Below are 15,709 nucleotides of genomic sequence, written 5' to 3'. Positions count from 1 at the left end.
GGGTGTGATCACCCGTGTGTACACCTGTGAGCATGGACGCGCTTGTTTTTTTAAAAGGTTCCTTCATGTAATAATCTGCTAGAGGGTGTGGGGGGGCCACAGCCCCGTCCTCCAGGGCATGAAGCAGGTATGGAGGAGATCAAAACTCCAGACATCCAGAGGCCCCCAGAACACAAGAGACCAAGGAAGACCAACAGAGGGGCAGCCGCGCCACTGTCCCAGAAAGAGCTGAGGAGAGTCCCAGATGAGGGCTCACTCAGCAGCCGCGGAGCAGAAGCCAGGGGGAGTTGCAGTGACGCGCCCGTGAGCTCCGCCGGCAGCCAGCCGTGCCTGAGTGACCGAGTCCCAGGCCGAGAGGCCGGGGGCACCCCACCTCCGAAGTGGCCCGAGCGAGCCCCAGGCTCCAGGCCCCGATAAGCGGCCACCAAGGAGTGAGCCGGTGTGCACCTGGACGCCCATCCCCAGACACAAAGAACCACCAACGCACCGATGTCTGAGGGCGTCTGTCACTGGCAGGGGGAGTGGTGGTGGGGGGAGATAGGCCTCCAAACCTTGGAGGGCCTGAGATGTCCCCAGAGAGGTGGCGTCTGATACCCGACCTGACATATAGACACAGAAATACAGGCACACACAGATACAAACATCCATTCCCACCCTCATGCTCTCATATGCACTTACTCCACCACTCAACCAACGTAGAGACAGACATAAAGAGACGCTGTACACACGATCACACTCCCCAAGCGTACTCTACAAACCGGGTCTAGGTACCCTTGCCCCTGGAGGGGGGAACTGCACCCAGACCCAGGTGGTGTTACCCTTTTCCCTGCGGTGGGGGGAGGCAGACCGCCCCGACTCCGCAGCAGCAGGAAGGCCCCACACTCCAGACCGCAGTCGGACGGCCAACTCCTCCTCCTAGCCCCCCCACTCCAGCAGGTCGCAGAGAACGGGGGTGAGAGAAGACTCCAAACCTCCCTCCACCCGCTCATTGTAGTGTTGATGCATATGTGTTCTAAGGTGCATTTAAAACCCAGGAGGGCATGGAGCTACCTGCCAGAGAGCAGCAGGTAAGCGCATAGCCCCTCCTGCTAGCCCTCAATGTCTACGTGTATTTAAAATTGAGAGGTGGGCAACGACGCCAGGGGTGAGGTGTACACCCTGATGGTAATTTGGACTCCGTGTATCGTGCCCACCCCCAAGATCCTATATGTATGTGTAATGAGAGTGTGAGTAATGTGAATGTCTAAGTTGTGGGATAAAATTGAGGCAGAGGCAGCCAGAAGGGGACGGGGGGGGGGGGGGGGGGGTGGCCTCCTCTGCACCCTGGTGACATACCCCTACTCCAAGGTCCTGCATGTGTGGGTGGTTGTGGTGGAGCGGGAAGAGGGAGGCAGCTGGAGATGGGGAGGGAAGGAAGGGAGGGGCAAGTGACCCCTCCCTGGGGCCAGCTCCCCCGCTGTCCCCAGTAGGCACCCCCATACTCCACGGCCCGCCAGGGAAAGGGGGCCCAGGCCCATCCAGACCGGGGCCCAGTGCAGCAGCGCCTCCCGGCCCCACAGATCCCGGGACAGTCCACCTCATTTATATTTCTAAGTTGAACTCGTTTTACTTTATAAAGTCCGTAAGAAAAGACAAATAAGAAAGGAGGGGACAATTGAGTCATTCCTTAATAAATGTAGAACTTCCAGTTCCAATACACCGTAGCCTGGGCTGGGTATCCTTAAATTAAGAGTATGTCTAATATTTAAGTGCCGTAATAGAACTAATCATATTCAATCAATTGCTGTTGGTGTACTTCAATTTAACTCAAATTGTGTACTAATAGAGATGGGAAGATGCGGGAATTTCTAGAGAAGGTGTCTGTTGTATCGTTATCAGAAAGTCACAGGAAAGAGTTAAATAACCCTGTGACAGACGAGGAAGTGCGACTTGCTATTAACTCCCTTAAAGGAGGAAAAGCACCAGGGCCTGATGGTTTCTGCCCAGAGTTTTATAAAACACTAAGTCATCTTCTTGCAGGACCATTGACTGATATGTTTTTAGACTCTTTTAAGAATGAACAATTGCCCTCAACACTTAGACAGGCTAATATTTTGTTAATTTTAAAGAAAAATAAATCACCAGATAGGTGTGAATCATACAGACATACAGCCTCATCAATGTCGATGCTAAATTACCCTCCAAGCTATTAGTAAGGAGGCTTGAGGGCATTCTCCCACTGCTTATAAACCCTGATCAAACAGGCTTTATCCAAAATCGTTTCTCATCTACAAATATTAGACGACTATTAAATATTATACAATACTCGAATCAGACAAATTATAAAGCTTATGTTATATCTTTAGATGCCGAAAAGGCATTTGCCAGAATCGAGTGGACATATTTATTTAATGTATTAGAAAGATTTGGCTTAGGTGAGGGTTTTATTGCATGGATTAAAACTAGCTACTGTATAGGAATTTCTTTTACTTACGTATTAATCACATTATTTTATTGTATAATGCCTTGGTGCCACTGGATTTTAACATGTCTGACACTCATACTGAAAGACAAATGGCGGGGGTCTAGCAAGGAAGCAGACAACTCCACAGGAAGAGTCTTTTGTCTCTTCGAGGACTCTGGGAGGTAGCAAGGGAGTCTGAACCTTAAGGTGTGAAACAGCTGTGTACTGCCTTTTGTTCCTGGAGAAGGTATTTAACTGAGAGCCATGCTAGGCTCAGGGAGACTCTGCTGACCGTCTGTCCCGCGGACATGCAGGGACTTCATCAAGCTTGGTTGTCTGTTGTCTTTGTGTGTTTTGATTAAAGAATGTTAGCTACCGCTCACCGCTTGTCTGCAGGCTTTATTTAAATGGAAAACTTCCACAACACTACAAACTTCCAGAAGCTTGTGTCATAACTAATGGTGTACAATCATCAGCGTTTCCACTGCAAAGAGGTACGAGGCAAGGCTGTCCCCTGTCCCCTTACCTCTTTGCATTAGCACTTGAACCTCTAGCTGACACCATTCGCCAGCACCGAGATGTGCATGGTATAACAGTGGGTGGAACAAATCATAAGATAGCATTGTATGCTGACGATATTTTGCTGTTCTTATCAAAACCAGAACAATCAACACCAGCTATTATGTCTACTATACATGAGTTCAGCTCATTCTCTGGTTACAGAATTAATTTTGGGAAATCAGAAGTCATGGGTGATCAGATTAACTCTTTGCCAGATATTTCTAATCCCTTTCAATGGTCCCCCAGCGGCTTTACATACCTTGGGCTAAACATTCCACCAGTTCTTAAAGATTTATGGAAACTGAACTTATCACCAGTTATAATAAAAATCAAAAAAGATTTAGATAGATGGCAAAAATTGCCGCTTTCTCTTATGGGGCGTGTGAACTTAATCAAAATGAGTATTCTCCCGCGTTTATTTATATCCCCTACAAATGCTACCTTTACTGATCACTCAGAAAGTTTCTTGTGATATAGAAAAAGCCTTTTCAAAATTTATCTGGCGTGGCAAGAAACCTAGATTAAGGATTGGAACTTTACAACTGCCTATAGATAGGGGAGGCTTAGGCTTACCAAATTTAATTTTTTATAATTGGGCATGTCGTAGCCGTGTCTTATGGGAGTGGCTACATGCTTATCTAAATTCTCACTCTCACCTAGACTCTTGGTCCACTTTACCTTATTCCCTTTGGAGCATAGCTGTCTGTGACAAAAAAACAATATTACAAATGGGGATTAAGAATAACCCAATCATTTATAGATGCTTTTCATTCTTAAAGTCTTATATGTTGAATTGAACTATGTGATCTGTTCAAAGCCTCCCAGTCAGTGCTGTTCAAAGGTGATCATTTAGGACTTCAGCAATAATACAGACAGCAATGTAGTTAGCAATAAAACAGTTTTATTGGGAATTAACTTAAAAAACAAACAAACAAACAAACATATGTCTCCTATTTTTTGTCACACAGGAAAGAAGCATCAATATCTGATGAGAAGACTCATTTATTTCTTTTGGGGGGGGTCAACAGGAGAAGAATATCTCTAACAGTTGATTTGTTCACATTTTCACATCTTAATTTTTAAGTGAAATGTGCATTTGGAGTTTATACACTTTGTATATAAGGCAACCGTTTCCTTTTGCAGTATTTTTGTGTGTTGCGTTTTTAACAAAAGGGGAACAAAGCCCAACATCAGTAACCCTACAAATGTCACTTCTGTTTAGTTTTCTGTCTTCATTTATGTCGGAAGTGATAGCAGTGCTGTACGTTTTCATTTTTCAGAAATCTCTCAATCAGAACATGGTATTGTGGCTTGTTGGGAGTGGCTAGTTATCTCCGATCATGCCTTAGGAACATGTGTTGATGAGGAAGATGAGGAAACTGTGTTATTTACATCTGTTATTGTTACGTGAATCTTAACTGTACCTGTTAATTTTACAGTGTAAATTTACTGGCAGTTATTGTTCGATGGAAATAGATGTTTATACCATGAGTGAGTTCATGTGCTTGGTCATTAAGGCTCTGAAGCATCATGTAATGCAGTGAGTATCTCACAAAAGGAGTTCTCCCTTCTTCTTTTTGGGGTGGAATAGCTAGCTCAACCTCTACGTGGGCTTTTTATAGTAAAGACGCTTCACCCCACCACAGTATATTATTAATTTGGAAATTGTTTTGAGAGATTTCCTGTATACCACTAGAGGGAACTCAAGTACCACAGTTTAAGAACCACTGCTGTAAAGAAGGCCTGAAATTCATCCAAAATGATGTGAGAGTTTTAATTTCACATACAGTTATTGCTGCTTAAGGTGCTTTTACAATGTACTGAATCACGTGGTAAATTAAATTTTTCTTAGGACTGTATAAAGTCCCGTGAAAAGGTTTTTTTTGGCATGACTTAAAATACATGTAATAGATACTAAATATACATCAGTAAAGCAAACTCACCCTCTTCCTCAGGTTGTAAGTAAGCACCAGGTTCTTGGCAAAGTGGTTTGCAAAGTTGGCGTAAAACTCCAGAACTTTTTGCAGCGCATCTCTTTTGATTATATGGAGGTCACAGTAGGTCAATGCTCGGACATTAGCGCAGGACTGAGCCAGTGTCATCTCCTTCCAGAACACGTCACCAAACACATCACCTTTACCTGCAAAACAAACACAGTTAGGTCCACAAATATTTCAACAGATACAACTTTTTTCTAATTTTGGTTCTGTACATTACAATGAATTTTAAGTGAAACAACTCAGATGCAGTTGAAGTGTAAAATGTCTGTGAAGGTTCTCACAGACATGTGAAAACTTCAAGTATTTTTTTAACACAATCCCTTCATTTCAGGAACTCAAAGGTAACTGGACAAATTAAATGACTAAAAAAAATAAAATGTTCAATTCTGATACTTGGTTGAAAACCCTTTGCTACCAATGAAAGCCTGACATCACCAGATTTCCTCCTTTTCCATGCTCTGCCAGACCTCTACTGCCGCGGCTTTCAGTTGCTGTTGGTTTGTCGGTCTTTCTTTCCAAATTTTAGTCCTGAAGTAAAATGAATGCACATTTGGGTAAAGATCAGGTGACTGACTTGGCCTTTCAAGAATATTGCACTTCTTTGCTTTAAGAAACTCCTGGGTGGCTGGGTTATGTTTTAGGTCATTGTCCTTCTGTATGAAAGGCCACCCAAACAATTTAAATGCATTTAGCTGGAATTGCTGTCCTGTGTCACATCATCAATAAACACGAGTGTCCCACTTCCACTGGTAGCCATGCATGCCCAAGCCTTACCCTGGCTCCACCTTGTTTTACAGATGATGTGGTATGCCTTAGATCATGAGCTGTTCCATGTCTCCATACTTTTTTCCTTTTGGTAGAAGTTGATCTTGATTTCATCTTTCCAAAGAATGTTTTTCCACAACTGTGCTGGCTTTTTTTTTTTAAAATTATGAGTGGCTTGCGCTTTGCAGTGAACCCTCTGTTTTTACTTTGTTGGAGTCTTCTCTTTATGGTAGCTGGATATTGGTGTGCCTACCTCCTGGAGAGTGTTGTTCACTTGGTTGACTGTTATAAAGGGGTTTCTCGTCACCATGGAAATTATTCTGCGAGCATGCACAACTGTTGTCTTCTGTGGACATTCAGGTCTTTTTGCATTCACCAATACTTTCTTTCTTTTTTTTTCAGGATGTACCAAAGGGTAGATTTTGCCACTCCCACTATTGTAGCAAATTCTCAAATGTTACTCAAAGAGTATTATACAGAATAGACACTTGTATTAAGTTATAAAAAACACAAGTTTAGAGAACAATGTTTAGAACACAGATAAAAAACAAAACACACATAAACTTAACATCAGTACCTGCTTATATAAATACCTAAATGTGTGAGTCAACAGGAAGTTAATATTAATAACCAACGGCAATGACAACATGCTGCTTTCTAGTTTTCACAGTAAGAGACACATAAAAACGACATAACACTGAAATACAGTACAGGAAAAAATTTTTAAGGGAATTGCCAGTTAAAATTTAAATTTTCTTTGCAGCACAATTGAACCAAAAATAAAAACACTACATGTAAATGTACACAAAAGAAATTTCCTTCATGAAACTAAATGAATTCTACCACAATAACTGATTTGATTTACAGCCTAAAGGGCCTGTAATTTGAACTCAGTGGTTCTTCTTAAATAATAATGTATAAAATGTGCTTGATTTTCTGTAGCTTTTAACAGTTTGTGTTTACACTGGAGTGAATGATGAAATAACTGCACCTTAATTACTTTAATACAGACAAGCGCACTGGAGTTCTTAGGTTCGATCTTTTTGGCCATAGGGTATATGCTGCTTCATCCAAAGAGCTATGATTTCCGAAAACAATAATTTCAGTCTTGTTTTCATTTAGGGTTTAACTGTCATGTAGACAGATAAACAGAGGCTGCAGTGTGACAGAGGCATCCCATTTCATCAGGAAGTAAATTTGGATATCAATAGCATAACAGTGAGAGGGAATATTATATTTCCTGAAAATTGTTCCCAAAGGCAGCATGTGTAAAGATAACATAGCGGACCACAACAGACCCCTGTGGTACATCACAACTAATAGGGACAGAAGAAGAGGAGTACTCCCCAGTTGCAACAGAAAAAGACCTCTCTGACAGGATTTAAACTGTAATAAAACTGTACCTTTAAAACCAACAGCATGTTTGTGTCTTGATAAAAGAATGTTATAATCAACTGTGTCAAAGGCAGCGGTTAGACTGAAACTCTCCACAAATCCCAGAAAGTTCTCACAAAGTGCAGAGGATGTTCACATGAACAGCACCACAGGGGTTAAACAAAAAATTCAAAATATTAAAAAGAACTCGGGGCTGGTGACTGTTGCTAGAAATTATGTTTGACAGAAAAGCTGATTTAATAGCTTTAACAGTCAAGTGATATATTGATGAGTATTGTATCAAAGGTCAGCTTAGAGTTATTGCTTTTGTTAATCAAGGGCTTTCCAGAAGTCAAATCTAGTATCCAGCCTGAATTGGTGTTCCTCATTTCAAAATGCTCGGTTACATTGAGTGTCGGTTTAGATCACTGGGATGAGCTCTCAGCCATATGGCCATGTGACTGGGATCATACCTTTATGTGAAAGAATGGAGGGGGGCAGACATTTCAAACACAGCATTTATAGTTGTACAGGCCAGGTACACAGAAATACAGGGGAGTTGGATTTAAATGAAAAGTTAGGAAAAAAATGAAAAACCAAGCGAAAATGTTAAATGAGAAGCATCTGGCTGCATCTCAAACATATTGGAGAACTGCAAAGCTGAGTGCAGAATTTATAGCATAAGGAGCTGGCTAAAGTGATGCCGGTTTTTATTTTGAAAACTAAAAGCTAACACTAACCTTGTTTCAGAGAACAAACATGGCTTACCCACAATTTCTTCATTGTCTTATCCTGAAATAAAGGATAAACAAAGATCTGATCCAACTATCAGAGAAGTCATAGCACAGATTGTACTGGAAGAAACACCTCACCCCACCTCCAGCAAAGAGCTCCCTGATTTCCCATTTTTGCTGTGGGAGTTAAATCGCTTAGAACTACACAACAAGGTAAAATAATAAGGCAAGATGCAGGACCAAGTGACCTATCAATTGGTTCTCCCTGAAGAGTTCAGAGCCTTAGTGGTTCACAATTTGCACATGGACCAACTGGGTATTCCCAGAACCCTTTTTAGAACTAGGTTTTATTGGCCGCTGAAGAAAGAGTCCTCTTGAAAAAGCAGCTGCTCTGGTAAACATTAAACTTCTCAACCATTAGAACTTGTCCATGTGAACTTTCTCAATCTAGAACCAGACAGCAGTAACCCAAAGAACATCCTTGTAATGACACATCATTTCACTAAATAGGCAGTTACCATGCCTAGACCCAACCAGAAAGTTAAGACTGTTGTTTGGGGGATAACTTTATTGTCCACTATGGTGCCACATACTGATCAAGGGCCTGATTTCGAATTCACACTCACAGTATACACAAAATCTCAGGTCAACTTCTGAGAAAAGTTGCAATCTAGCTTCTTGAAATGCACAAAAAGCAGCAGATAAAAAAAGGCCCATTTGACCGAAGGGTAACATCTTAGTGAGAAATGTACGTTTACATGGCAAACACAAATTAGTGAGAAACTGAGATCCATGTTGTAAATGGTAAATGGCCTGTATTTGTATAGCGCTTTACTTAGTCCCTATGGACCCCAAAGCGCTTTACACTACATTCAGTCATTCACCCATTCACACACACATTCACACACTGGTGATGGCAAGCTACATTGTAGCCACAGCTGCCCTGGGGCGCACTGACAGAGGCGAGGCTGCCCGACACTGGCACCACCGGGCCCTCTGGCCACCACCAGTAGGCAACAGGTGAAGTGTCTTGGCCAAGGACACAACGACCGCGACTGTCCGAGCCGGGGCTCGAACCGGCAACCTTACGATTACAAGATGAATTGCCAACTCTTGAGCCACGATCACCCACTCCAGTAGTTAAACCTGCTGGAGACCTCCCTGTCACTATGTCACCCACACGTGACATACTGATCTCCTGCTTCCCTATGGTTTTCCAGCTGTCAATCACTAGTTTTTATATAAATAACCAATGTGAATAAAGGGTTTCCAAAATCAGGGTAAGTTATTGTTTCAATGATTACGACAGCCCAGTAGAAATAGAGAACCATATTTTATTCGATTTTGTTTTCCTTAATATTGTTATTATATTATAATGTTATATAATATTATTATATAATAAGAAGAATAACACCTTTGGATTACAAGATAATTTATTAATTTGTATATTGTCTAAGTTGACGGCAGCCAGGAGCAGGGTTCCAGGAGCCTGAGTTAGTGCGTGAGCGGTACCGGCTAGATATAGTCGGGCTTACGTCAATGCATGGCTTGGGCTCTGGAACCAGTCTTCTGGAGAGGGACTGGACTCTCAGTCTGGAGTTGCCCCTGGTGAGAGGCGGTGGGTTGGGGTGGGTATCCCTTTGGCTTGCTGCCTGTATATTGGGGTTTCTCCCAGTGGATGAGAAGGTTTTCTCCCTACTGGGAGACTTCAAACCTCACGTGGGCAACGACAGCGAGACCTGGAGGGGAATGATTGAGCGGTGTATTGTTTTTGGACATAGCAAACACCATGTTCAAACATAAGAGTGTCCATAAGTGGACGTGTGCAGTGTTGGGGAGTAACGGAATACATGTACCGCCGTTACGTATTTAGAATACAAAATATGAGTAACTGTATTCCGTTACAGTTACCGTTTAAAAAGGTGGTATTCAGAATACAGTTACTTTGTTGAAATAAATGGATTACACTGCGGTACTTTCCTGTTTCATTTTGTCGCAGGTCAGGACTGTTTGGGTTTTGTTTGACAGCTACGTTCTGTTGTTCCAGGCGGCAGCGCTACGGTTGCCATGGTTACAGGGCGACGCTCTCTCTCTCTTTCTGCGACTGTGTGTTTCCTGGGTGAGAGAGCGCCTTTTCGTTGTTGTTGTTGTGCTAAGCTAACAGGCAGAATGCTACAAGCATAGCTCTAAAGAATGTAGCATCATGGGCAGTGTAGTCCGTGTTGCAGGGAGAATGCACTGCCATACACGTTATGTGTCTGTGAGCGCGAGGAGGGAGAAAAAGGCGAGTGGAAAGGTACGAGTTGTCGTCGAGGAAAAACGGAAGCTGGAAACATGTAAATATAATAATAACCACTGCAGCCAAGAAGAGTGCCTGACGAGCCCAGTTGTAAGTAAGCTATTAAGACTCGACTGTACACTGTGTTCGTGTTTTCCTCCGAAAACAATAAGTTCCGTTGGAGCAGTCTTTCAACACCTCTCTCTGTCTCTCGCAAGAAAAATTGACCCACACAACAAAGTAAAGCTATTTTTCGGCTATGAGCCGACAGGGACCCCGCCGTATTAGTCAGATGTCCCTTTACTACAGTTCGGAGTCGCGGACCTTCAGTAATAGTAATAAATCACACAGCAATAGTACATTCACGTTGTTGTAAAAAGCACGATAATATATTAAGTAATCCAAAGTATTCAGAATACGTTACTCTCATTGAGTAACGTAACGGAATACGTTACAGAATACATTTTGGGGCATGTATTCTGTATTCTGTAACGGAATACATTTTAAAAGTAACCTTCCCAACACTGGACGTGTGGCACCAGGACGCTCTGGGCTGCAGGTTGATGGTCGATTTTTTTAATTGTATCACCAGACCTGTAGCCATATGTTCTGGCCACTTGGGTAAAGAGAGGGGCTGAGCTGTCAAGTGATCATCACCTGGTGGTGAGTTGGATCAGGTGGCAGGGGAGGATGCTGGAGAGACCTGAGAGGCAGCTGATAGGTACCGACAGGCAAAGTAGAATGCAGTGCGGGCAGTGGCTGAAGAAAAAACTCAGGTGTAGAAGGAGTTCAGAGAGGCCATGGAAAAAGACTTTTGGACTGACTTGAACAGATTCTGGCAACTCAGGAGGCAACTCAGGAGGGGAAAGCAGTGCTCTACTTGTACTGTGCATAGTGCCAGTGGAGCGCTGCCGACTTCAACTGAGAAAATTGTCGGGCGGTGGAAGGAATACCTTAAGGAGTTCCTTAATCCCATTGGCACATCTTACGTGGAGGAAGCAGAGTCTGGGGATAAGGGGATGATTTCTGGGAGTCAGGTCATTCGGTCCTTATACAACCGTTCCAAGAGCTTGGTCCGCATAGCCAGCAATAAGTCGGACTCATTCCTGGTGGGTGATGGGCTCCGCCAGCCCTGGCCTTTGTCACCAATTCTGTTCAGAATTTTTATGGACAGAATTTCTAGGCACACCCAAGTGGCGGCAGGCTTTCACTTGGGTGGTCTCAGAATCTCATCTGTTCTTCGCGGATGATGTGGTTCTGCTGGCTTCGTCGAGTCGAATGACCTCCATCTCACTTTGGGATGGTTCGCAGCCAAGGTGGTAATGAGAATCAGCACATCCAAATCTGAGGCCATGGTCCTAAGCCAAAAAACAGTGGAGTGCCCACTCGGGCTAAGAGACGAGTTCTTGCCCCAAGTGGAAGAGTTTAAGTATCTCAGGGTCTTGTTCATGAGTGACAGGAGAGGGAGCGGGAGATCGACAGATGGATTGGTGCTGGGGCTGCAGTGATGCGGACACTGTACCGGTCTGTTGTCTTGACGAGAGAGCTGAGTGTGCAAGCGAAGCTCTCAATTTACCAGTCGATCTACGCCCCTACTCTCACCTGTGGTCACGAGCTTTGGGTAGTGACCGAAAGAACGAGAGGCAGAAATGGGCTTCCTCCAAAGGGTGGCTGGCCTCTCCCTTAGAGATAGGGTTAGAAGCCCAGCTATCTGGGAGGGGCTCAGAGTAGAGCCACTTTTCCTTCACATCGAAAGGAGCCAGTTGAGGTGGTTTGGGCATCTGACAAGGATGCCTCCTGGGCCCCTCCTGGGTGAGCTGTTCCAGGCATGTCCCATCGGGAGGAGCCCCAAGGGCCAGACCCAGGACATGCTGGAGAGATTATATCTCTCGGCTGGCATGGGAATGCCTTGGTGTTCCCCCGGACAAGCTGGAGGAGGTGACTGGGGAGAGGGAGGTCTGGGCTTCTCTACTTGGGCTGCTGCCTCCACGACCTGGCCCCGGATAAGTGGAAGAAGATGGTTGGATGGATGGAAGTTTTAAAAACTCCCTGGAGTTGGAAGCTGGATTACTTAATTGGCCTAGGAGGTGGTAAGCTGCCAAGAACCCACTCTTTCCATCTATCAGAGAAGAAACCCACCAATTCCTTCTCCTCCTTAATTGGCCTAGGAGGTGGTAAGCTGCCAAGAACCCACTCTTTCCATCTAACAGAGAAGAAACCCACCAATTCCTTCTCCTCCATCAGTGGAATGCTCTAATATAGCAGAACTAACACAGCCCACATACTGTTACTGACTATTACTATTGGATGCACCCATGAAGAAACAACTGAATTGAGATCATTTATATATGATGTCGCTCCATGGGACAAGACTCAGCAGTCCATCTGCATCTTAAGGATAAAGGACACTCTTTCGAGGATGCCAATGTTCACATTTTGGACAGAGAGGACAGATGGTTTGAAAGAGGAGGGAAAGAAGCCATTTATGTCCACTGTGAGCGACCATCTTTGAACAGAGGCGGTGGATTACAACACCAACTGTTTGACATCTATAATCCAGTTTTGAGATCTCTTCCCAGACGCCTTAACGCCCACTCACACCCTGGGCCATCTGACCTCAGGAAATCACATGATAGGGTGGGGCCAGGCTTCACAATGAGCTCACCCGAAACCCTGGCTGATTGTGACCCACACCCGTTTTCACACCTTGGCTCATGTGATTAGGTAGAGAATCATCAGGGGGTCCTTTGTCCCTCTTTGGGGGAAAACTCCCACTGGGTTTAAATCTGGGACTCTCCACCATTTGGCCCTTAGAACTGAAGAAGCTTCTCGGATGAGAGGTGAACGTCTTCAAGCAACTTAAAGAAGTCCAGACGCTTTTCTTTCCAAGCTTCTTAGACAACCGAATTGAGACTTGACTCTACAGCTTGGAAAACCAAACAGCAATGCAGTACTGACTAACCCCTTCTTAGTTGTCAGACTAAAGAAGTATTGACTGCAATGAAATTTGTAATTAAACTCTAAAATCTAATGTAAGTCAAAGAACTTCTAAAAGTCTGTAATGAGATAATCTGTTAAGACCTTCCAAGCTACTAATATCTTCCAGAAGGCACAGATCTGCTGCTATGCCTTAGGTCAACTGATAAACAAACATGTGAGACAAATTTTACTTGATACTTTAAAATCAAAAGAGGAGCAGATTCAACAAAAATTTATATTGTGTTTTTGTTAACAACAATGTTAATTTTAGGCAAAAAAAATAATTTTTCCATAACATTTTGAAATTATGGCAAGTATTGATCATGTTGATGAGATAGAGGTCTCAGAAACCCATGTATCAAAATATGATACGAAGGGCGTAATAGGGCTAAACTGCTAATAGAGGGATCGATATCAGACACACAAAAAGAATGTAGACAAGTAGGGGAAAAATTTGTCTGACAGACAGCTCACTCAAGCAGAGGGAGGCACCCTTACAAAAACCTTGAAGCTTTCTGTCATGCAGAGAAAATGTTTGCTACTCAAAATCATCACAGCCACAGAATCAGAAATTGGAAACAACATTGCAGATGTTGTTTCAGAAGTGTGACAACAACAGATAAATGTTTTAGCCTGTCTCAGCAATGCAAAGCACCCAGCATCCAATATTACCATCAAGGAGAGCATCAAGGAGTGGAAGACACTTATGCACCACAGTAAAAAACAAAACAAACAACAACATCATTGCTTACTTATTTTTTTCTGAGCCATTCAGGGGTGGATTGGTGTGTTTCTCGTCATATTCCTACTGCATAATCCAAGTGTGCTTGACCTTCAGGGCTCAAACTGATGGCTGGACACTCTCCGTCAGGATTTTCTGGTAGAGAGCAGAATTCATTTATATATGATGTCGTGTATAATGTTATATATGAATACCGGTCAATAGTTTTAGAAAACCCCAATTTTTCCAGTTTTTTATTGAAAATAATGCAGTTTGATGTCTCATTGCACTCTGAAATGACAGTATAGTACAAATAAGAAATTGGAGTTAGAAAAGAAATCATGGAATCAATATATAGACCTAAACTTATTGTATTCTAAACTTTTGACTCATGCAAGTAGCCACCTTTGGCAGATAAAACAGCTGAACACCTCTTTTCCTATCTTTTGCAGAAGTTCCCATAAATGTGTTGCCCTTGGTTACTTTGCTTTCACTCTGCTGTCCAGTTCATCCAAAACAGCTTGATGGGGTTTAAGTCTGGAGACTGTGCTGGACACTCCATGTTTTCAAGCTTACCATCTTGTTCTTTTTTCCTGAGGTAGTTCTTGGCAAAGCTTTTACGCATGGCTCTTTGCCTTATTCTGATGCAATCCTAGCAATGGCTTCCTTGCTGCAACTCGTTCTGTCACACCTGCACCTCGAAACCTTCTCTTCACATTTGAAACTGAGACTTGCTTACTATGACCACTATTAAGCTGTGCTTGAAGCTGTTGTCCTGTGAGCCACCTATCATACAACTGTTAATGTTCAGAAACTTGTCCTCTGAGTCAGTTGTGGCTTTGGGTCTGTCAGACCTCTTCCTGTCAGAGGTTGCCCTCAGTACTCACTGACGCCTTGACTTTCTTTGCAAACTCTGGCAGTTCATCGATTACCTTTGTACCATTTCATGCTCTTCATTGGACTTTTGAATTGCAATGAATAACTAGAAAAATTGGTGTGTTCTAAAACTTTTGAATGGTAGTGTGTACACATATAAATATATGTATATGTGTATATAAAAAAAACACCCAGCGCACCCCTGCGGGCGGTTTATCCTTCAAGCTCGGGTCCTCTACCAGAGGCCTGGGAGCTTGAGGGTCCTGCGCAGTATCTTAGCTGTTCCCAGGACTGCGCTCTTCTGGACAGAGATCTCCGATGTTATTCCCGGGATCTGCTGGAGCCACTCGCCTAGCTTGGGAGTCACTGCACCTAGTGCTCCGATTACCACGGGGACCACCGTTACCTTCACCCTCCACATCCTCGCGAGCTCTTCTCTGAGCCCTTGGTATTTCTCCAGCTTCTCGTGTTCCTTCTTCCTGATATTGCTGTCATTCGGAACCGCTACATCGATCACTACGGCCGTCTTCTTCTGTTTGTCTACCACCACTATGTCCGGTTGGTTAGCCACCACCATTTTGTCCGTCTGTATCTGGAAGTCCCACAGGATCTTAGCTCGGTCATTCTCCACCACCCTTGGGGGCATCTCCCATTTTGACCTCAGGACTTCCAGGTTATACTCGGCACAGATGTTCCTGTACACTATGCCGGCCACTTGGTTATGGCGTTCCATGTATGCCCTGCCTGCTAGCATCTTGCACCCTGCTGTTATGTGCTGGATTGTCTCTGGGGCATCTTTACACAGCCTGCACCTGGGGTCTTGCCTGGTGTGATAGACCCCAGCCTCTATGGATCTTGTGCTCAGAGCTTGTTCTTGTGCTGCCATGATTAGTGCCTCTGTGCTGTCTTTCAGTCCAGCTTTGTCCAGCCACTGGTAGGATTTCTGGATATCAGCCACCTCCTCTATCTGCCGGTGGT

At 43.8% G+C, this 15,709-nt stretch overlaps 1 protein-coding gene across 1 annotated transcript in view; it reads right to left on the bottom strand.

Moving 5' to 3' along the window:
• The window catches only part of kcnh1b (potassium voltage-gated channel, subfamily H (eag-related), member 1b), a 237,164-nt gene that overhangs the window by 9,585 nt on the left and 211,870 nt on the right, over nt 1-15,709 (bottom strand). Inside the window, exon 10 of the mRNA XM_026172009.2 lies at nt 4,948-5,144. Coding sequence (XP_026027794.1) covers nt 4,948-5,144 — 197 coding nt within the window. The remainder of the gene's footprint in view (nt 1-4,947; nt 5,145-15,709) is intronic.

Source organism: Astatotilapia calliptera, chromosome 6, assembly GCF_964374335.1.
Source record: "Astatotilapia calliptera chromosome 6, fAstCal68.1, whole genome shotgun sequence".
NCBI lineage: Eukaryota > Metazoa > Chordata > Actinopteri > Cichliformes > Cichlidae > Astatotilapia > Astatotilapia calliptera.
This window is presented reverse-complemented; position numbering and strand designations above follow the sequence as displayed.